This window comes from Peromyscus eremicus, chromosome 10 (assembly GCF_949786415.1).
Source record: "Peromyscus eremicus chromosome 10, PerEre_H2_v1, whole genome shotgun sequence".
NCBI lineage: Eukaryota > Metazoa > Chordata > Mammalia > Rodentia > Cricetidae > Peromyscus > Peromyscus eremicus.
The window spans coordinates 78,281,233-78,305,961 of record NC_081426.1 but is presented as its reverse complement, the minus strand read 5'-3'; the positions used below and the strand labels follow the sequence as shown (position 1 = coordinate 78,305,961).

Here is a 24,729-nt window from a genome sequence, read left to right as displayed (position 1 = left end):
CTGGCATTTGAAATTGACCTACCGTAGGGGAAAGGGTGTATGTAAAAGTATAGAAATAGGAGGTGAACAGAAACATGAAGAAGTGGCTTAAGTGTATCTGAAAGATAATTACAGTGGAGTTAAAAATAGATTCTCCCATCTCCAATGTTACTGTACAGAATATTCACATCAATTGTTTACCCATTTTCTCCAGAAGTAGATCACAGCTGTCCTAAATACCTTAGTGTTGACATTCACATTCCTAAGCAGTCATTCCTCATGTCTCAGGGATCTTCTCATGCTTACCGAGAAGGTCATTCTGGGGGATCCATTTGTACAGCTGAGTGTTGGAGCCCAAGGTGTCTGGTTTCTTGCCTTTGAATCGCCAAAGAACCTGTTAAGAGGAAGCTAGCCTCTTATTACTTTGGTCAAATGCAAGTTACTCCTGCTAGAATTCTGGATAGATTAAGAATCAATGGAGATAAATGCCAAGTCTCAAGGAGCCAGGAGGTGAGGATGGATGATGGGAACTGTGAAGAACTACTACAGCAAGGATGCAATAGTCTTCACTCTCCTGCATTTATTCTCATGCTTATCCAAGTGTCAGCATGCCACCTTAACATTTAACAAAGAGCAACTTAGACAATGTTAGGTCCAGTAATATCAACCAGCAGTTAAGAAATGTGTCAAGGCTAGAGAGATGGCTCAGTGTTTAAGAGCACTGGCTGCTCTTTCAGAGGACTTAGTATCAATTTCCTGTACCCACATGGCAGCTCACTACTATCTGTCTGTAACTCCAGGTCCATGGGAGCAGACACCCTCACACAAATATACATGTAGGCCAAACACCAATGCACATTAAAAAAAAATGTGTGATTGTAATTCCAGTTCAACAATCCACCAATGTTACTAACATACACCTTTTTTCCAATATATATTTATAACAATTTTTACTTTCCAAATTCAATATAAATATTTTTCAATGATATTTGAGTTAATTCCTTTATCATCACTTATATCATAGGTATTTTGTTAGATTAGGTCCCTGTGACATGTCATTGTCTATGTGCATGGTCACATTAAGAGCAAGTCCCCGAGTTACCTTCTATTTCAGCCATAGTCTCCCAGATGGACTCTCGGTTGGTAAATCCTAGCCTACCTATTGTTTTGAATAGCAAGGAAAACATTTCCATGCATAAGCCCATTTTAATATGTAGGTGGTCACATTTGGCCACGACCAAAAGGAATATTATGTTGTTATACAAACTCTATTATGAAAAATTTACATTTTCTTCTTTTTCTATTTTTTTATTGGAAAGAAATTTTTTTTCATACAATATGTTCTGGTTATATTTTTCCCTCCCCTACCTTCTCCCCTTCCATCCATATCCACACCCAGTCTTTCTCTCTCCTTAGAAGAAAGGCATCTAAATTATAATAAAAAATAAGATAAAAGATAAACAAATACACAAGAATAGCACAAGTTCCATTTTTTAAAATAATGATTTATTACTATTTATGTGTAAGCCAGTATGTCTGCATGTGTGAGTGTGTATGTGTGGTAGTTTGACTAGGTATGGCCCTCGTGGACTCCTGTGTTTCAATGCTTGGCCTGTAGGGAGTGGCACTATTTGGAGCAGTGGTCTTGTTGTTGGAAATGTGCCACTGTGGGGACAGGCTTTGAGGGCTCATATGCTCAACCTATGCCCAGTGTGGCACACAGTCGTCTCCTTCTGCTGCCTGTGCATAAAGATGTAGAACTCTGCCCCTTTTCCAACACCATGTCTACCTGCATGCCACTGGCCATGATGATAATAGACTAAACCTCTGAAATGGTAAGCCAGCCCCAGTTAAATGTTTTCCTTTGTAAGAATTTCCATGGTCATGAGGTGTCTTCACAGCAATAGAAACCCTAACTAAGACAGTATGTGTATACATATGGATGGAAAGTGTGTATGGGTGTCATGACAGGCTGGATGAGGGCATTGAATCCCATGGAGATGCAATTATAGGCAGTTGTGAGATGATAAACTTGGAGTCTCAGAAGTAAGTTCAGGTCCTCTGGGTGAGCAACACATGCTCTTCAAGGATGAGGCACTTCTGCAGTCCCACAACTGCAAATTTTGATTGCTTCCAAATTGTTATTGGGCCAGTGTGCTTACTGGTTATAATTTAAATGCTGTATGGTTTTAAGGTAGTGTGTGCAGAGTCCTTAAATATCCTCCACGATAATGGAGGAAGTAAGAAGACACACTTTTGTGCCTATAATACCTTCCTAATACCAAGGTCACAAACACTTGTTAAGTGTGTTTTTTTTTTCTGAACACAATGTTAATACCAAATTTATTAATCAAAAACATCACCTACTATTTGGCATCTGTCCCTTGTATTTTGGTGTCTTAAGTAACATCAGATATGAGCTAGAACTATCAGGACAGCTTCAATTTCTCACAAGAGGTTTCTGCCATCACACCTGAATTGGATATGACAGTGTTAGTGAGGATGCAACACTGAGACACTGTATCTCACCTTCTGTGGAATCTGGGCAAGGCCTGCTGCAATCACATTGGCCCTTTCTTCTGTTAGGGTACCCACCATAGATCCCAGGGAAAACACCACAACACCATGTTCTCCAGAGGACTGGACAAAGTCTTCTATTTCCTGTTAATGGAATATCAGCTCATCACAAACAGCAGCAACACCAAATAACCTGCATAAAAACTGACACCAACATCCACAGGAAGAAACTGAACAGCATTAGAAATGACTAGAATACTGGATGCTTTAAAACTATTCACATCCACATACAAGATGTACAGTTGTAGTCAGCTATAAAATTACAGTTCTGTGTTACACATCTTCACATTCATACAAACAGTTCTGGAACATTTTCTTCTTGAAAAGCAAGATTTGTTGATATTAAATTCAAAGTTCTCTTTCTTCCTCCTCAGACTCTTGGCCACCAAACACCTGTTTTCTGTTTCTATTATTTTGACCAGTCTAAGGAGTTTACATAAGGTATACTTATTTTATTTTTGTCTTTTTCATTGGCTAGTTTACTTAGTGTATTGTCATTAAAAGTAATACCTTGCATCTCTAGACCATAGGTTTTGAAGTTTTAGTGATTTTTTTGTATTTGCATACTATCTAAGTTTTATCATCAATTCTAGGGATATCTAGGTTGCTTCTACCTTTCTTAGTTTCTACTCTAATTTTATGAGGAGAATCCATGATAAAGGCAATTTGTAAAAAAAGCAATTTGTTGGGGACTCACTTAAAATTTCAGAGGGTTAGTCTATGAACATCATGGTGGGGAGCACCCTCGCAGGCAGGCCTTCACTGGAATAGTATCCCAGAACTCTACCTGAACCATAAGTTGCAGACACATAGAAAGAGACCAGACATGGTTTGGGTTATTGACACCTTAAAGCCTACCTCCTGTGACACATTTTCTCCAATTAAGTTACCCCTTCCAATCCTTCCTAAATAGTTCACCAACTGGGAACCAAACATTCAAGTATATGAGCCTATGGGAGCCATTGTTATTCAATCCACCTGCACTCTTCCCTTCAGGAATAGTGCTGCCATGATAATCCTTGCATTACTATCTCATAGATGTCCTTCATTTAGTTCTTTTACATACATACTCAAGAGTGGAATTTATGGACCATAAATCTATTTCTAATCTTGTTAAGAATGTCCATTGTCTTTTCATTCATGTTCTTTGTAACATATATTAGTTTCATTGAGAAGAAATGTACTATATGCTGTCAATTGGTGGGCTGTGGGATAGTCCTTCTGTATTCTGTGAATGTGTATTCCTTTTATTGGTTAATAAAGAATGGGTATAGACCTTCACAGAAACAAATACATAGTTAAATAAACAGTAAAAGTAATATAAAAAAGCCACATGAAGATGGGAAATACATAGGAAGTCTGGATCCTGTATATTGCTGTGTTAATTTTGAATTTTTTTTATTGCTAACAAAGGACAGCTGCTAAGAGACCTGTAATTGAAAGAGGGAATATTGAAATAAACCCACCAAGATACTTTAGGGATGCCTTAACTTTAAAATGGAAGTCAAAAATATATTTGTCAAATGGAGTTCAAAAATACTTCCAAGGAGAGGTTATGATTTTGTTTCCACAGGAAAGGAGAGCTATGCATATCTTCCAAGTTAATATGGTTTGATTGAGGAAGATCCCCTGAAAAATCTCTGATGGGAATGGATGTCCGAGATGATCCAATGTTTTAGAGCACCTCTGTTGCAGTTTCCTCTGAGTTCTACATCCAGAACAGCTTGAAAGCTGCTGTTACAAAGGACTCCAGTTAGGACTTGACCATAATTCTAATTTTTCTCAGGGTCCCTCAAAGATTAGCAGCACCCTCCAGTCAGTGGGAAATAGTCTAGAAAACTACACCCAAATTCCCAAAATTATATTTATGAATGTTTGTTTTCATTTAATAGTTGTAGCCCACTAGGTTTCCTAGTAGCTGCACCCAGCAGGACTGCTTAAGAGGTTGACTGGACCATGGACCTGATTATCAGGTGTTTGTAAGGGTCTACACTTGACTGTAACCAGCAAGCAGGAGGCTTTTGCTCCACCATTTGGCATTCTTATAAGTAGATCTCTGGAATAAAGTTCGGAGCCCATTTGGATGAGGATCCAAGCCCACCTGAGTCTGTCCTGTGTTTTCTCTCTGTTTCTCTCCCCTCTATTTCTAAGGAAGTTTCTTATCTCTCATTCCTCAAGAGTCCCTGGGGTAAATAAATATAGGGGCTCTTTCCCCACACATGCTCCATCACAGATGGCAACTGAACAGAGACAAAGAAAAAGATAAAAAAGAAAAAATACCCCTAGGACTTGGTGAAAGGATTGTGAGGGTGTTGGGAGTGTGTACACACTGATAAGGAATTGAAAAATGAAGGCAATGGTATTTTATTCTTGGGTGCATAGGTTAGGCAGTAAAGTACCACAAGGCTGCAACATTAGATTTATATATATATATATATATATATATATATATATATATATATATATATATATATATATATATATGTGTATGTGTGTGTGTGTGTGTGTGTGTTCTCTCTCTCTCTCTCTCTCTCTCTCTCTCTCTCTCTCTCTCTCTCTTCTATCTATAAAAATTAAGGAAGGCAAAAAATAGAAATATTGGGTTAGGAATATAGAAAAGAAAAAGCTTAGGGTAAAGTAGGATAAGATAAGCCTAACTATGGGGCTATGAATGCAAAATCCCGGGGAAGACTCAGAGGAAAAATCTATCAAAGAAGAGGTTAACATGGAGCTATCCAGGAGAGGAGCTCTTTTTTCTGTCCAAGAAAGGAAATTTCTGAAACACATGCTTTCAGTTTGCCTCATTGACCTGGAGTGAAGCCCTAAGGGATTTGACTCTGGCAATAAGCCACAAACTGAGTGAGGAGACAAATAGATACAAGGCTCAGGAACTGGGTTAGGTGAAAGATCTAATTAGAGTGGTATACCTGTTAAAAGGTGGCACAGGCATTCTAAGGCAAGCTTAGGAAAAAAAAAAATCTCCTGTTGCAAAAGTGAAACCCTGTAAAGGGTACTGGAAAGTTTGCTAGCGTACCCAAAAAAGCTTTCTGGGAAATGTAGTATTAATGCAGGTTTGAAACAGTGCCTTATATCATCTAGTAGCTGCTCAAAGGGTTTTTGCTAAGAGCTTTATAGCAGTTCAATATGGTAATTTCACTCTCAGCCTGAAGGGAAGTTTTTGGGTAGAGCAAACCAAAAGTACTGCTGTAACAGAAATGTTTGTCTGAACTGAAGCACTTAGGGGAGCTGTTATGACTCTGGGTAAAGGGACAGCCTCTAGTTAGAAACCAGTTACCGCTGAGAGCTAATGTCTGCTGGTTCTGGAATGCCTGAGAGAGCTTGGCAGGAAAGGCAACTTTGGGGTGTGGCCTTGTACCAAAAATGTTTTGTCTGAACTGAAGCACTTAGGGGAGCTGTTATGACTCTGGGTAAAGGGACAGCCTCTAGTTAGAAACCAGTTACCGCTGAGAGCTAATCTCTGCTGGTTCTGGAATGCCTGAGAGAGCTTGGCACGAAAGGCAACTTTGGGGTGTGGCCTTGTACCAAAAATGTTACAGCTTCGTAGCAACAAATGTTACAAATCCATAGCAACAGAACTCACTAAATCGCAGCATTGAAAGAGCCATTGACAAATCTTACTTTAAACTCTCAAGAACTTTTAGAATAATATCAAAACTTTACTATAAATTCAGAACTTTAGAAATTATTTGTGTACTTCTGGTCTTGTTAATAATTTAGTTAAAAAATCTTTTCTAGATGTTAAGAAATATCTTTGCTAAGGTAATTCTATAGAGTTTCTTAAAAATACCTAAAGCAGTCCTATATTAAGCCTGTAAGAAGTAAAGATGCTAGTTGTAGACTTAGGTAAGGTTTCTTCTAGATGTTAAGGTTTATACAGTAGACCTATAGAATATAAGTATGACTTATGTAAGGTTTATAAAGTAGATGTAAAGGCTTGAGTAGGACTTAGTTAGGGTTTAGAGAGTAGTCCTATAGAATGTATGTTTACTATATAGGCTTGAAGGAGACTTGGGTAGGGTTTATAAAGTAGTCCTATCAAATGTAGGTTTAAATAGGTCATAGATTTAGTGATAAAAATGTAGGTTTAGAATTATATAGCTTTAGGTCTAAGGATATGAAGAGTAAGTTTTCCCAACCTGGGAAAACAATATCCATACCAGACTTGGTAGTTCCAGAAACCACCAATAACAACAAGAAGCAGCTCCAGAGACTGCCAGCTTCAGAAAATAGCAGCCACGTGTTCACGGCTGAGACCTAGGAAGCGTCATAGCTTCTCAAGCATCAGACGTCAAAAGCCAGTGCAAGTGCCAGCAGCAAGAGAGTCTCAGAAGCTGAGACCCTCAAGGCATCAATGCTGTAAACAAGGGTCTACAAGGTTTCTACCGAAAGGAAGTCATGGTGAGAAGGGAACATGCTAAGCTATGAGAGAAGCTAAGGGCAAGCAGCAGTTTAGAAACCCAGCAGAGACGCTGCACTGCGGGAAAGGTGAACAGCAAGGTTCTGCAGCCTTCTAAACCTTGAGAAAGGTGAACGGTGGGGAGAGCTCAGCGGTTTGATGTCGCCTCAGGAAAGATGAACAGCAATCAATGGACACTACAGAGACCAGACTGCTTCCAGAGGCCTAGAACAGAGTGGTGTCAGTGCTGGATGAGTAGCTGAGACACATGGGAACTGCTGAGTGCTCCCTGATGAGCAGCCAGACCAGGAATCTGCGAATGGGACCCGGTTTGCTGAGCACTTGGACCATGAGCGATGCAGGGAATGGATTTTCCTCCCAAAGCCAGGGTTTCTGCCAAAGGGCCACGGTTCAGCTTATGACAGCTGAATCTCCCTAGCCTGGTCTGGGAGGAGCCTGCTCTGGGCGGGCGGCAGACTACAGAGCACAGTGGTGGTTGGGAGCAGAGGTTTCAGAGAGACTTGCATGACCTGAGAAGTTTTGGTTGTGGGACTTCTCTTCTTTGTAGCTGTTGCTTCAGAGTCATTACAACTCTGACAGCTATACACAGACTTAAGGGCAGCTGACAAGCCAGGTCCTGACTAGAGTGCTTAGAGGAACTTTTAGGAATGGTACCAGAACTCTTTTTGAACTTTCAGGCTTAAGAAATGAAATGGACAGTAATGATTTCATTACAGTGGGACAGTTTGAATTTACTTATGCATATCGACTCTATCAACGGTGATGACTTATGAACTGAATGTGTAACTATTTATGTAAAAATGGAATTGCTTATAGAGAAATACAGGTTTTCTAACTAGGCTCAAGATTTAATTAAAATATAAAGAAAGGGAGAGTTAATATTCCTCAGTATATTTAATTTAAAAAATATTTTCGTTTTACTTGAGTGAATTAATGTTATGTTTTGTATAGTTCTATGAAGAAATTGTTCTTGAATGTAGGTTTGTAGGTTGAGAGTAGGTTTGTAGGAAGGTTGAGAGTAGGAATTATAATTGCTAATTAAAATGTTCATGTTAGAATTATTAAGTTTGATGGAGTTGCATCAAGAGTTTTTTTCTTTTAAAATGTAAAGAAGAGGGACCTGTTGTAGCCCACTAGTTTTCCTAGTGGCTGTACCCAGCAGGACTGCACAAGAGGTTGATTGGACCACGGGCCTGAGTATTAGGTGTTTGTAAGGGTCTACACTTGGCTGTAACTAGCGGGGGTAGGGGGGTCTTCTTCTCCACCCCTTGGCATTGTTATAAATAGACCTTAGGAATAAAGTTGAGGATCTGTTTGGATAAGGACCCAGGCCCACTCAAGTCTACCCTGTGTTTTCTCTGTTTCTCTCCCCTCTATTTCTAAGGAAGTTTCTTATCCCTCATTCATCAAGAGTCCCTGAGGTAAATAATGGTGGGGGCTTGTCCACCACATTTAAGGGATGTTGGTTACTAAATGTTATTGATCATAGTCAATCACTCTCTAAAAGAAGAAAGGAGCATATTATAAAAAAATGATGGGAAAAAGGTTAAATAAAGATTATTGAATCTTATTTAATCCAAAACAACTGTTATTCTCAAAATATTTTACATTGGTATCGATTTTAGTTTATTGATATAAATTTAAGGTTAATTTTTGTTATGCTTCATGTATATTTCTGCTCTTGTTATAGGTATTGTGTATATGCAGCTGAATTAAAAATGTAAGGTATAATTTAAAAATACAAAATTGCAAACATACAGTTAGTCATCTATAATAGTCAAACTTATAGTCATGCTAGTTTGGTTTTCTAGATATACAAAGATATATTTCAGATAGATATGTAATCTTCAAACACCTACAGAATATGGCATTTAAAATGTTTAATAACTTAGACTTTTCATGACAGTGAGACACATCTGGTCCTGGCAGCACCAATGTACTCCATAAAAGTTGATGGGCATTGAAGAAACTCCATATGGAGTTTGTTTTCTTTATGACAAAAGCTAGCCATGTGGGCAAAGAAACTGCCCTTCCTTCAATTGCTAACAGTTACTGTCCAAACTGTACCAGCAGGACACAAGAAAGGTGACTGCTGAGCTTTGCCAAGACAAAGTAGGACAGTCCTTCAAATTTCCCTGCTTCACAGGAAAGTCTGTCAGATATGCTAGGCCTATATCACAAAGAAGGATGTCCAATATTACAGAGGAGACTTGGGGGACTTTCCAGGCAGCTAGTTGATTCTGTCATTTGTCACATTTTTTTGGAAGTTGCTTGCCTGCACTTTTTGCTTACTCAGGTAATATTATTTCCTTCTCAGTTATTTGATGGAAATGAAGACTACATAATTATAGTTTCTCTTAGTTATGATAAAAAGGTAAGTTAGATATAAAACTTTAAACTCACAAAGATTAGATAGGTAATAAAATATTTTCTCTGATTTTATCAAATGCAAATGGACTGGATACTGTAACTGTAATTCTTATTTGATAACTGTTTTCTTGTATGTAATTTTACTATGTTAAAGTTGAAACCTTCCTTTTTGACTAGACAGAAAGGGGCAAATGCTGTGGGATATCCTTCTGTATGCTGTCAATATGTATTTCTCTCATTGATTAATAAAGAAGCTGCTTTGGCCTAGCAAAAGCAGAATAGCAATAGCAGTGCAGAAAAAAGCCAGGTGGGACAGCCAAACTGAAGAGAGGAGAAGGGCAGAGTCAGAGAGAGACAAGCCAGCCCCAGGAGAAGCAAGATGCTAGAAAACAGGTAAAGCCACGAAGCCATGTAGCAATATGTAGATTAATAGAAATGGGTTAATTTAAGTTGTACGATCTAGTTAGTAATAAGCCTGAACTATAGACCAAACATTCTGTAATTAATATAAGATTTGTGTGATTATTTTGGATCGAGCAGCCAGGATAAGAGAAAAGCTCCACCTCTATTTCTATTTATGTTATTGTGTCAGTTTGGGCAAATGTATGCGTGTATGTATGTTTTCACTTGTGTGTTTGATCAAGAAAGTAAACAGAGTCACTGTGACTCTTGAAAATTAGATTTTCTTTGTTCATACTCCATCTATCTACTCTCACTTTGTATAGGACTTGGCTTATGGACCTCTCTCTGCATTTAGTATTTGTGTGTTTGTTATATTCAAATATAGAAAAATGTTTTTTATAACAGAATCTTGCTGAATTAATTTAATCCACATGAAATTCACACTTTTTTTGATTTTTTGAGGCAGTGTTTCTCTGTATAACAATTCCAGTTGTCCTAGAACTCATTCTGTAGACTGGATTGGCCTTGAACTCACATAGATCCTCCTGCCTCTGCCTCTCAAGTGCTGGGATTAAAGGCCTATGCCACCACTGCTGGTTTAAAATTCACATCTTGTGATGGAATAGATATGGGTGTTTCTACAGGCAGCTTTATTATCTAAATTCCTGTGACTCTCTGAGTTTGACAACCATTCTGAAGTAATAAAATATAATCACTCTTGCTGAAAATGCAAGGCAAACAAACAACACTATATTTACCTTAGGCAGAGGCTTGGCAGGTCTGCAGTGGAGTCCTCCAACATAATCAAAATTTGGTAAGAGAGGGTGAGGAAATTCCAAATCCCAGTAGGTTCGAATGAGCCATATATCTGTCTTCCCCATCATCTCAGTGAGTGTTGTGGGTCTTCCTGAAGAAGGATCAGAACAGGGAAGGTATAACCCACGACATAAGTGTCACATGAAGATGACTATGCCAGGGAGTCTTCTGAAAGCATTTTTGATAATGAGTCATTTACAAGCATGTGGCTGGAATATAAAACATATTTGCATCTATCTATCTATCTATCTATCTATCTATCTATCTATCTATCTATATCTGAATGTATAGTGTCTAACACAAGTTTATAACATGCCATTGCTTGATGCAGCCCTGCTAGATACTTGTGTTACACACTATACATTAAGCATAAGGATGTTACTCATCCTTATGCTTAGAGATATATGAAGTCACCGTGCAATTGGCAAGTGATGTAGAAGATACCACATCTGTAAAATACTTTGGAAATTCATGATTAACAAATATCTAGATATGCTATTTAAATATATTCAATTTCATTTTCTATGACTCTTGTTTATCATAGTCACTTAAACACTTTACCCTGCTCTTCTCCATCAGGTTTTCACTGGTTATCTGCTGGAATCTTGATGTGTGCTCTTCTAAGGGAACTGAGAATTGTGCTGTTTTGTTTTATTTTGTTTTGAGATATTCTGATGGAGCCCAAGTGTGATTCCTATATCCTATATAGCCATAGTTGACCTTGAACTCCAGATTCTCTTCATCAATGTTTCCTCTGCTGGAAGTACAGGTGTGTGCTACCACAACTAGTGAAAACATTTGTGGGAATTCTTTCTTCAGCACTTCATTTTGAGACAGGGTCTCACTATATAGCCCTGGCTGACTTCAAAGAGAATTTTCAATTATGCCTGAGTTCCTTCTCCTCATACTGCTCTTGATACACAATTGACTGTGTAATAATTTGTCTGTGTATGTCTGTTTGGAGATGATAATGATGACAAGTCTTAAAATATGGAAAGAGATGTTTGGTCATTATGTATATTTTAAAACACTTAACTAGTAATCAGTGTCTACACTTCAATATCATATATTTTTTAAACAAAGTTTCAACCCCACTAATAAATAAATATAGATTGTCCAAAATCATAAATAGTCATGATTTCTGTGCTGATTACATAGACAGTGTATTCACAGCTGTGCAAATTTAGCAGATGAAATGAGAATATATTTCAAATTATAAATGAGAAAACTAATGTATATAAAGGGAAAAGTTATCAATGCTATAGATACCTATCTAGAAATATGTATTAGTCCTCAGTCTATATGTGCAAATCATGATGACATTGAGTTTGTTTAAAGCTACTGTTTTCGGGACTAGTGATGTGGGAGGCCTGTTCTAACTTTTTCTTCAGGATACTCTTGAGGAGAGAGGGTTGAGAAATGTTTAGATAGAAATATAGAGGGGAAAGAAGACAGATAGAAACACAGGATAGCTTTGGGAGGGCCTGCCTCAATATCCACTGGCCTCTTCTGTCTATTCATAAAGGCTTTTTATATGCATGCCAAGGGTTGGGGCAAAAGACTTCTTCTAGTTCAGCCAAGTGCAGACCCTTGGAAATCACCTGAAAACCACACATGTGGTCAAGCCATTGCTTGATGTAGCCCTGCTAGATAAAGCAAGCTCAGAATTTACCGGGAAACCTCTGTGGGCCTCCAGATCTCCCCCTCAATTCAATTATGAACATTACTGTAGATATTTACAACTAACATGAATATCACTAAACTTATACTTTTTTTACAAACTTATATTCAAAAGGAAACTCTATAGAACTATTTTACAAACTTTAGCACACATCTAGAAGAGATTTCTTAACATAACTGTTTTCTTCCAACAAGACAGTAATTTCTTTGGACTTCATTTGAAAAGTAAGAATATGGTGCTAGTTATGAAATTCAAAGGTCTAGATCAAGTATACAGCATAATATGTAAAACATTTTTTGCAAAACATTGCTCAGTAGATCATTAATCTCAATCACCTATAATTGATATTCTTTAGACTTTTCTGACAAAGCAAGCGAAATGTTAGTTTTCAAAGAGTAGTACTGCTGCTAAATAACTCTTTATGCATTCCAGGTTTTTTAAAAACTCTATTGAGAGCTATCTCATTTCTAAACATACATAGCAAGCCCAAAAAGGAAGAAAGGAGCATGAGGAGGAGAAGTACCTAAGGAACATTCTGTTTCTGAATTACACAGCTGGTAGCTCAACAACAGTCAATCTCCCATCAGGGGAAAATATTTGTCTAAGTTAGAGTGGTGTTCCAGACCTGAAGCACTCAGCAGGCTCCCCTGCTAGGCTATGCCCTGAAAGGTCAAATTGAGGCTGAGTGGCTTCACCACTCTTACAGGCAGTGTCATTGCTAGGGGTCTGTAACACTTGTTGCTAGGGAGCTGTAACACTCAGGATGATACCAATTCCCCATTCATCTTTCCTGCCAGGCCCTTTTAGCCATTCCAGAACTGGGAGAAGTGCACCCAGCAGTGGACTGTCACCTGCAATGGGGCTGTCCCCTAACTCATTACAGTTCCCCTGAGTGCCACAATTCAAACAAACATTGCTGAAACTTCACTCAGTTACAGCAGAACTTTCGGTTCACTCTCCTGAGAAGCCTCACCTCAGGGCAAGAGTGGAATTACCATATTGAGGTGCTGTAAAGCAAAAACTTCCTGCACAGCAATTAGGAACCATCTTTCTTAAAGGAGCCTGCATTGAAAAAGAAGTGGTGTGGCTCCAGGATATGTTTCATTCCAGCTTTCTTGGAGAAATGTCAGCAGCTACGGTATTAATAGAGCTCACGTTTTTTTGTTGTTGTTCCACACACCTCACCAGACTCAGGCAGCCATCAAGCTTCATTTATTAACTGTGGGTACAATTTTCCCCTTTCTCAATTACTTGAAGCTGCTTTTTAAGTTTACCATCAGCTCTTTTAATAATGCCTTGCTTTGTCTTTCAATGTTCCCCTCTTGCATCTCAAGCACAACCCAAGTTTCTTATTTACCATAAGTTTTTTCCACACCCAAAGCAATTTCCCAGTGTGCAGACTGCTTTCCCTTGTTTTCTAAAGGATCACAAAGTGACTTGATAAACATCATTAGCACCTTAATTGCCTCTTTACAGGCAAGTTTTGTTCATCTTCTTCCAATTCTCAGGAGGAAAGGCTTACAAAGCTTGAGAAAAAAAATGCATTTTGAGCTGAACAGATACCATGCTGTTTTTTTCTGCACTTTCCTCTGGGCCTGCTTGCCTATGCGGGCATGCTGTTATGAACTACATTTCCCAAGCAGCCTTCCTGGGTCCCAGCTGTTGCCAATTGTGGCCATTGCATTCCCAGTTCACCTGGCACTGTCCCTGGAGCAGGTCATGCCCATCCAACTGTGTTCACGTAGACAGGGGCATGGTGGCTTTTCTCTCCCTCCTCACTGGGTCAGTGAAAATAGTACTTAAAAAAACTTTTTCAACTAGAGGACTTAAGCCCTGGGACACAACTAGTCCCCATAAACCCCCACCCATCTCTGCCCCAGTTGCTGGCCAGGCTTTCCCACCAAAATCCCCCATCAGACCCTGCAATTCATAGGACCCATACCCTAACCCAATACTTATCCCCCTGTGACACCAGTGGCTTACTGAGACATAGAATCTGCCAGCTCTGACTGGACCAAGAGCCCTGATAAGACTAAAAGCAGCTCCATTAGTCACAGAATCAGGTAGTTTGGATTGGGCCAAGAGCAGCTTCCTGAGATACAGAATCTGCCAGCTCCAATTAGACCAACAGCTAAGATTGGACCCAAAGGGGCCCCTGAGACACAGACACAGCAAGCACAGATTGGACCAATAGCAGCGCACTCAGACACAGGCACCTCTTGCTCCTATTGGAGGAAGAGATGGGTAGATGCCAGTGCAAAAATACATACAACAACAAAATGAGTGATATGGCATCACCAGAACCTAGCCCTTCTACAACAGCAAGACCTGAACATCACAATGTAGAAGAAGCAGAAGAAAGTGACCTTAAAAATAACTTCATGAAGATGCTAGAGGCCTTTAAAAAGGAAATGAAAATTTCCTTTAAAGAAATTGAGGAAAAGACAAACAAAAAATGAAAAAAAATCAATAAATCCCTTAAAGAAAGCCAAGAAAACCATGAAAGAGGAACTAAACATGTGAAGGAAACAATTCCATACCTGAAAAGTGAAACAGAAACAATGAAGAAGACATAAACAGAGGGAATGCTGGAAATAGAAAACCTGAGTAAATAAACAGGAACTACAGATGCAAGCATAACTAACAGAGTACAAGAGATGGAAGAGAGAATCTCTGGTGTAGAGGATACAATAGAGGAAATAGATTCATCAGTCAAAGAAAACACAAAAGACAAAAAAAGTCATAACACAAAATGTTCAGGAAATCTGGGACACCAGATTTCAAACCTAAGAATAATAGGGATAGAAGAAGGAGAAGAATACCAACTCAAAGGCATAGAAAATATAGTCAACAAAATCATGGAAGAAAACTTTCCCAACTTAAAGAAGGAAATACCTATGAAGATACAAGAAGCTTATAGAACAACAATTAGACTTGTCTCCCCAAAAAAGTCCCCTAACCAGATAATAATTAAACCACTAAACATACATAATAAAGAAAGAATATTAAGAGCAGCAAAGGAAAAAGGCCAAGTGACTTATACAGGTAGACCCATCAGAATAACACCTGAATTCTCAATAGAGATTTTGAAAGCCAGAAGGTCCCGGACAGATGGAATGCAGACAATAAGAGACCATGAATGCCAGCCTAGACTAATATACCTAGCAAAACTTTCAATCACCATAGATGGAGTGAACAAGACATTCCATAACAAAAACAGATTTAAACAATACCTATCCACAAATCCAGATCTATAAAGCACTAGAAGGAAAATTCCAATGTAAGGAAGTCAGGTACACCCACAAAAACACAGACAACAGATAACCCTACAGCATTAAATCTCAAAAGAAGAAAAATGCACACACACTACCACCAAAAGTTAATAGGAATTATCAATCACTGGGCATTAATATTCTTTAATATCAATGGACTTAATTCATCTATAAAAAGGCACAGGCTAACAGAATGGATACAAAATAAGGATCCATCCTTCTGCCACATACAAAAAAATATAACTCATCTTCAAAGACAGACACTACCTCAGAGTAAAAGGCTGGAAGAAGACCTTCCAATCAAATGGTCTTAAGAAGCAAGTTGGTGTGGCTATCCTAATATGTAACAAAATAGACTTCAAACTAAAATCGATCAAAAGAGAACAGGAAGGACATTACATACTCATCACGGGAAAGATCCACCAAGATGAAGTTTCAATTCAGAACATCTATGCCCAAAATACAAGGGTAACTACATATGTAAAAGAAACATTACTAAAGCTTAAATCACACAACAAACCCCACACATTAATAGTGAGAGACTTCAACACCCTACTCTCACCACTGGACAGATCTGCTAGACTAAAACTTAACGGAGAAATAAGGGACCTAAGAGATGTTATGACTCAAATGGACCTAATAGATATGTACAGAACATTCCCCCCTAACAAAAAAGAATATACCTTCTTCTCAGCACCCCATGGAACCTTCTCTAAAATCAACCACAAAGCAAATCTCAACAGATATAAAAAAATTGGAATAGCCTCCTGTATTCTATTGGACCACTATGGCTTAAAGTCAGATTTCAACAACAACAAAAATTACAGAAAGCCTACAATCTCATGGAAACTAAATAATGCTCAACTGAATCACCAATTGGTCAAGGAAGAAAAAAAAGAAGAAATTAAAGACTTCATAGAAATCAATGAAAATTAATGTACTGCATACCCAAACTGATGGGATACCTTGAAAGCAGTGCTAAGAGTAAAATTCATAGCACTAAATACCCACATAAAGAAACTGGAGAAGTCTCACACTAATGTCTTAACAGCACAACTGAAAGCTCTAGAACAGAAAGAAGAAAAGTCACCCGGGAGGAATAGATGCTAGAAAATAATCAAATTGAGAGCTGAGATCAATAAAATAGAAACAAAGAGAACAATACAAAGAATCAATGAAACAAAGAGTTAGTTCTTTAAGAAAATCAACAAGATAGACAAGCCCTTATCCAAACTAACCAAAAGGCAGAGAGAGAGAGAGAGCATCCAAATTAACAAAATCAGAAATTTAAAAGGGAGACATAACAACAGACAAGGAGGAAATCCAGAGAATCATCAGGTCATACTTCAAAAACCTGTACTCCACAAGATTGGAGATCTAAAATAAATAGACAATTTTCTCGATAGGTACCACATAACAAGGTGAAATCAAGACCAGATAAACTATTTTAAAGACCAATAACCCCTAATAGAAACAGTCATTAAAAATCTCCCAACCCAAAAAAGCCCAGATGGTTTCAGTGCAGAACTCTACCAGATTTTCAAAGAATAGCTAATACCAATACTCTTCAAATAGTTCCACACAATAGAAACAGAAGGAACATTACCAAACTCCTTTTATGAGCTAAAGTTACTCTGATTCCCAAACCACAAAAAAAATGAAACAAAGAAAGAGAATTAGAGACCAATCTCCCTCATAAACATTGATGCAAAAATACTCAATAAAATATTGGCAAAGGAATCCAAGAACACATTTAAAAAATTATCAAGTAGGCTTCATCCCAGAGATGCAAGGATGGTTCAACATAAAAAAAAAAAAAATCTGTCAATGTAATATACTATATAAAAAAACTGAAAAAACAAACACATGATCATTTCATTAGATGTTGAAAAGGCCTTTGACAAAATCCAACACCCTGTCATAATAAATGTCTTAGAGAGATCAGGAATACAAGAAACATAACTAAACATACTAAAGGCAATTTACAGCAAGTCAACATCCAACATCAAAATAAATGGAGAGAAACTCAAGGGATCCCACTAAAATGAGGAACAAGACAAGGCTTTCCACTCTCCCCATATTTATTCAATATAGTACTTGAAGTTCTAGCTAGAGCAATAAGACAACTAAAGAAGAACAAGGGGATACAAATTGGGAAGGAAAAAGTCAAACTGTCACTATTTGCAGATGATATGATAGTATACATAAGTGACCCCAAAATTTCTACCAGGAAACTCCTACATCTGATAAACACCTTCAGTAAAGTGGCAGGATACAAGATTAACTAAAAAAAAATCAGTAACTCTCCTATATACAAATGATAAATGGACTGAGAAAGAAATAAGAGAAAAATCACCTTTTACAATAGCCACAAATAATATAAAATACCTTGGGGTAACTCTAACTAAGCAAGTGAAAGACCTGTATGACAAGAACTTTAAGTCTCTGAAGAAAAAAATTGAAGATATCAGAAAATGGAAAGATCTCCAATGCTCATGGATAGGTAGGATTAACATAGTAAAAGAAAGCAATCTACAGATTCAGTGCAATCCCCATCAAAATAACACCACAATTCTTCACAGACCTGGAAACACCAATACTCAACTTCATTTGGAAAAACAGAAAACCCAAGATAGCTAAAAGAATCTTGTACAATAAAGCCACCTCTGGAGGCATCATAATCTCTACTCTACTCTACTATAGAGCTATAATTTTTAAAAAAAACAGCTTGGTATTGGCATAAAAATGGACATATGGACCAATGGAATGGAATTGAAAACTGTGACATTAACCCACACACCTATGAACACCTGATTTTGACAAAGATGCCAAAACTACACAATGGAAAAAAGAAAGCATCTTCAACATATGGTGCTGGCATAACTGGACATCAACATGTAAAAGACTGCAAATAGATTCATATCTATCGTCATGTACAAAACTCAAGTCCAAGTAGATCAAAGACCTCAATAAAAAACCATTTACACTGAACCTGATAGAAGAGAAAGTAGGAAGTAGTCTTTAATGCATTGGCATAGGAGATAACTTTCTAAATATAACTCCGTAACTCAGACACTGAGAGCAACAATGAATAAATGGGGCCTCCTGAAACTGAGAAGCTTCTGTAAGGCAAAGGACACAGTAAATACAACAAAACAACAGCCTACAGAATGGGAAAAGATCCTTACCAACCCCACATCTGACAGAGGTTTGATCTTCAAAATATATAAACAACTCAAGAAACTAGAGATCAAAATAACAAACAATCCAATTAAAAAATGGGCTACAGAGCTAAATAGAGAATTCTCAAAGGAAGAATCTCAAATGGCCAAAAGACATTAAGAAATTGCTCAACATCCTTAGTCATCAGGGAAATGCAAATCAAAACGACTCTGAGATATCATCTTACACCTGTCAGAATGGCTAAGATCAAAAGCACTGAAGACACTTTATGCTGGAGAGGATGTGGAGCAGTGGAACTCTCCTCCACTGCTGGTGGGAATGCAAGATTGTACAACCACTTTGGAAATCAATATGGCACTTTCTGAGAAAATTGGAAATCATTCTCCCCCAAGATCCAGCTATACCACTCTTGGGCATATACCCAAGGAATGCTCAATCATACCACAAGGACACATGCTCATCTATGTTCACAGCAGCATTATTCATAATAGCCAGAACCTGGAAACAACCTAGATGCCCCTCAACTGAAGAATGGATTAAGAAAATGTGGTACATATACACAATGAAGTACTACTCAGCAGAGAAAAACAATGATATCATGAAATTTGCAGGCAAATGGATGGAACTAAAAAATATGATCCTGAGTGAGGTTACCCAGATTCAGAAGGACAAAACATGGTATGTACTCACTCATACGTGGATACTAGATATAAAGCAAAGGATAACCAGACTGCAACCCACAACTCCAGAGTAGCTAGCTAACAAGGAAGACCCAAAGAGGGACACATGGATTGTCCTGGGAAGGTGAAATAGATGAGATCTCCATGAATAAACTGGGGATGAAGGGTGGGCAATGGAGGGTAGGATGTAGGGGTTGAGAACATAAATGAACAGGATGGTCAAGCTGGAACAGGGATGGAGTGGGAAAGCAATGACAGAGATACCATGATTAATTAAGACATCATGGGAATAGGGAGAAACAGAATGCTAGGGAAGTTCCCAGGCATCTACAAGGATGACCCCACCTGAGACTACTGGCAATAGTCTAGAGGGTATCTGAACTGGCCTACTCGGGTGATCAGATGGCTGAATGCCCTAACTGTCATCATAGAGCTTTTCTCCAGTGACTGATGGAAGCACATGCAGAGATCCACAGACAAACACCAGGCAGAGCTCCAGGAGTCCAGTCGAAGAGAGAGAAGAGGGATTCTATGAGCAAGTGCATCAAGATCGTAAGAGGGAAACCTGCAGAGAGACCAAACCAAATTAGTGGGAACTCATGAAAGTTGGATCAATGGCAAAGACCTGCATGGGACTGGGCTAGGCCTTCTACATAGTTGTACAGATCAAGTTGTGTGGTTTGATCTCCTTGGGAGTCACCCTGGTGCTAGGATCAGAATCCATTCCCAGTGCATGAGGGGGCTTTTTGGAGCCCACTACCTATGATGGGACACCTCACACAACCTTGAGGCAGGGGGATGCTTGGACTTGCCTCTAATGGATGTGCCTTCCCATTCGAGGCCTTGCCTTCTTGTGGGTGGAAGTGGGGGTTGGATTGGAAGGGGGATGCTGGGGGTGGGAGGAGGGAAGAGGAGGATCTTTGATTGGTACATAAAATGATGGAAAATTTTTCTTAATAAAAAAAGAAAAAAGAATTTTAAAAAAAGAAAAAGAAAAAAGCTTTGTCAGAGGTATTATTTTGCTCCTCTCCTCATCCATGGGGACTGTGTAGCCCTATCTATCGACTTGGGGTTTGTGTTCAAGCAAGCAGCTCCTGCCATCCTCACCAGCCTCATTTGTACAGCCAGTTTTTGCCTTTACTTTTCCTGTGATGTCCTTGCAGCTTTGCAGCTACTGCTAGAAACTTGACCCTGCTTTTTTCATTGCAGGGAGGATTTCCAAGCCCCGACTGCTTCCTCCACGCCAGCAGCTTTTCTCCGGGTCCTGCATAGCCTCTGCTGCAGCTCCACACTGGAAGGAAGGCTCTCGCAAGTGTCTCTCGCTAGGCTCTGGCCATAAGGGACTCTAGCCAGGGTCCTAAGTTTCTGCTGTTTTTCTAATACTGGCTTGAAGGGAAGACAGGACTAGCGGAGAGGGTTTACCATGTTCCAAGAAGTTTTTTTGGTTTTTTTTCTAGGGCAATTACAGGTGACTTTCCCTTTCCCATTCAGATAGATGTTCCTTCCTGGTGAGTCTAATTTTGCCCTTACAGAAAGAAAAGAGTTCTGAGAGAGAAAAAAAAAAAAAAAAAAAAAAAAAAAGGTCTGAAAAGCTTTCAGTTGTTGAAAGAGAGATTATTAAGTTTTTCCCAAGATTTCTGTTCCTTTTTCTTGACTTCATGGCCATGATGATACTAATTCTGATGGTAAGATGTTTTCATACAGTGGCAATATCTGCAGAGCAGAGGGTTTTGTCTGGCCTGCATCGGTCTCAGGGAAAATACTTTCCCTGCTGCTCAGGACTCAGATCTAAGCTGTCCACAGGCCAAAAACTTCCACAGGAATCTTTTTCTGCCCATTTTCCTCAGAGTATTTTCCTGACTCTGATTCTTCCCCAGGAGTCTGCATTAATAGTCCAATAATTTGGAGAATCAAGGACATAGCTCCTTGATCTTGTTGCTTTTCTTATCCTAATGTTTTGTTTTGTTTTTATTTTTATTTTTTTATTTTGCAATACAATTCAGTTCTACATATCAGCCACGGATTCCCTTGTTCTCCTCCCTCTTGCCCCCCTCACCTTCCTTCCAGCCCACCCTCCTTTCCCACCTCCTCCAGGGCAAAGCCTCCCCCAAGGACTGAGATCAACCTGGTAGACTCAGTCCAGGCAGGTCCAGTCCCCTCCTCCCAGGCCGAGCCAAGCGACCCTGCATAGGCCTCAGGTTTCAAACAGCCAACTCATGCAATGAGCACAGGACCCGGTCCCACTGCCTGGATGCCTCCCAAACAGATCAAGCCAATCAACTGTCTCACCCATTCAGAGGGCCTGATCCAGTTGGGGACCCCTCAGCCATTGGTTCATAGTTCATGTGTTTCCATTCGTTTGGCTATTTGTCCCTGTGCTTTATCCAACCTTGGTCTCAACAATTCTCGCTCATATAAACCCCCCTCTTTCTCGCTAATTGGACTCCCAGAGCTCCACCCAGGGCCTAGCCATGGATCTCTGCATCCAGATCCCTCAGTCGTTGGATGGGGTTTCTAGCATGACAATTAGGGTATTTGGCCATCCCATCACCAGAGTAGGTCAGTTCGGGCTCTAATGTTTTGGTTTTTTTTAACACTATATTGCTATACTTTAACTTACCCTAAGTTTTTCAAACTTTCTTCAAGTGAATCATTGAAGATCTGTTTACTGTTTTCCTGCCTCATTTTGGCACTAGGGAAATTCTACTCTTATCCTAAGTTTCTTCTTACCTAAGTTTCTTCTTACCAATATTCCTATATTTGACCCTATATTTTTATGTAATTTTTATAGATAAAACGTGTGTGAGAGATTCACTGCAGCCTCACTTTTCCCTTCGTCATTTCTTTCAGCCACTCTACTTTCACTTCCGAAAACGGAATATGCCTGCCTTAAATTATACTATAAAAAGGGGCATGTTTACTGCTTCCTGTGGGCCCCCAACCCTCTTTTTGCCAAGTCCCTGTCCCTGTTCATAGTGTCATCTGTGGGAGGCCAACTCCCACTTTTTCCACAGGGTACTCTTGAGGAGAGAGGGATGAGAAATATTTAAATAGAAACATAGAGAGGAGAGAAGAAAGATAGAAACACAGGATAGCTTCAGGAGGGCCTGGATCAGTATACACCATCCCTTTTGTCTCTTCAAAGGGGCTTTTTATAGGAATGCTAAGGGGTGGGCAAAGCAGCTTCCTCTAGATCAAGCAAGTGCAGACCCTTCCAATCACCTGGTAACTATGCATGTGGTCAAGTCATCTCTTAATGCAGCACTGCTGGTCAGGGTAAGTTCAGATCTTACTAGGAAACCTCTGTCGGCCTCTATATAGTGAAATGGATTTGATGGTAAGGTGTTTATCATGAAAGCTTAATGACTTGAGTGCAGTCCCCATACAAGCCTGAACACCTGAATTGATCCTGAGAAACCACGTAAAGGTGGAGGTAAAAACTCAGCAAATTTGAATCTGACCTTCACATATGTTACAAAGAGCACAAATGCCCTACCTGTCACAACTGCGCATGTGCATAGTCATAATACAATAAAAGTAATAGCAGCAGTATAGTAATCATGGTGAGGATGATGACGATGATGATGCCACCACACAGTTAAAGCTACTGTTTCAAACCATGAGTTAAAATGACTTATGGATATGTTATTTTTTAGAGGAATTATCAAAGATTTGTTTTGTGGGTATGTGCTTTTCTGACAAGACATGTTCAAGTCATAGCCAAAGCTTTGCAAATGACATTGGGACATAAGTTTTTCTACAATGCTTTGAATTTGGCAGATAATTATACACACTTTTCACCATTTTACTTAGGAGAGATAAATCCTTCTGCTGTCAATATTGTTGTTTCAAATTCACATTCAATGACACAGCAAATTTAGAATGCAACAATCCCAACTGAACACACACTTACCTAATACTTCACTGTAAAGCTGATTCCACCTCTTCTCATTAAATATTTGGAACCAAAAGTCAAAACCAAGCATATAGATTACATTTTGCACCCGATCCATGAATGTCATCTGATCACTCAATTCTGACAGTGCAACAGGCACATAGGAAGGAGGCAGTGGGAGTCCTCCACTGTACTTTTCATGTGTAAAGCCAGGAAAGAAGCGAAGACTGTACACAAGTGGTATCTTGAGAATCTCAGCCAGCAGGTCACCGCAGGGTATGAAGGGATCTGCTACCATGACATCAAAGTGTGAATTTTGTAGTTTTGTCATGAGTTCCTTGTTAAAAACTACATCTTTGCAGAGACTTTCAAAATAATCTGAATGCTTCCAAACCACTTCTTGCAACATTAACAAGTATCTCCAAAATGATTGCTTTGGTAGCTCATAAATGCATTTCATGATTGCTTCCATATAAAGTTGCTCCAAATCAGCCATGAGAAAGGATGAAGGGTATTTCTCGAACTCAATAGCAGATGTGTCCTCAACTTCATAAGAAAGTGAAGCTGAGGGTATCAGAACAGTCACTTCATGGCCCTTCTTCACAAGTTCTTCTAGGATTATCTTCAAATTGAGCCAATGGCTGTATTCCATTGGCCACACCAGCACCTTCCCACCACTCCCAGATCCAAAGAAGCCACTCAGCTGGAGCAGGAGCAGGGCTGCTGTCATTTTCACAGACATCTTGGTTAAATCCAGAGTTGCCTTCCAAATGGCAATCACTCAGCTCTTACAGGTATAGAAGAGTAATAATTAGTTAAAGTATAACCTGTACCCACAAAAGCAAATACACATGGGATAGTCACAGCCTCTGGATGCCAAGTGCAAAAAAACAGGAGGCAGATGTGAACATGTGAAATGACTCTTGATTCTCAGTGACCTTGAACATATAATGTACTTGGAGAACAGTAAACAGTAAGATCTCCCTCTCTTTCTTTGTCTCTCTCCTTCTAATGTAGCTTCCTTGATAAAGAACTTACAAAAAAGACATAACTGTTGAGTCACACTTTTAAAATATCACAGTCCAATGTGTCTTCATATGAATGTTGACAACAGCATTCCTTTACCATACTATGTAGCTGAAGTTTTTCTATGTCCCACCTGGCCCATGGGCAGGACAAATCTCTCTGCCAGTCCTGCAGCCACTTGGACCCAAGTAAACACACAGAGGCTTATATTATTTAAAACTGTTTGGCCTTTAGCTCAGGTCTACCATTGACTAACTCTTTCATTTAAACTAACCCATAATTCTTGTTTATGTTTAGCCTTGTGGCTTGGTACCTTTTTTCAGTTCTGTCTTTACATCTTACTTCCTCTGTGTCTTGCTGGTGACTCCTGACTCAGCTTTCCTTTTCCCAGAATTCTCTTCTCTGCTTTT

At 39.1% G+C, this 24,729-nt stretch overlaps 1 protein-coding gene across 3 annotated transcripts in view; it reads right to left on the bottom strand.

Moving 5' to 3' along the window:
• LOC131920727 (UDP-glucuronosyltransferase 2B31-like) overlaps positions 1-24,035 on the bottom strand; it is a 28,962-nt gene extending 4,927 nt beyond the window's left edge. The window contains exons 1-4 of one of the 3 annotated variants that reach the window (XM_059275160.1): positions 23,308-24,035; positions 10,525-10,669; positions 2,509-2,640; positions 286-373 (exon numbers count right to left, since the gene is read on the bottom strand). In XM_059275160.1, coding sequence (XP_059131143.1) covers positions 286-373; positions 2,509-2,640; positions 10,525-10,669; positions 23,308-24,035 — 1,093 coding nt within the window. Of the gene's footprint in view, positions 1-285; positions 374-2,508; positions 2,641-10,524; positions 10,674-23,307 lie in introns of all 3 variants that reach the window. The other 2 variants (XM_059275159.1, XM_059275161.1) reach the window with 2 other exon arrangements.
• Positions 24,036-24,729: the final 694 nt, after the last annotated feature.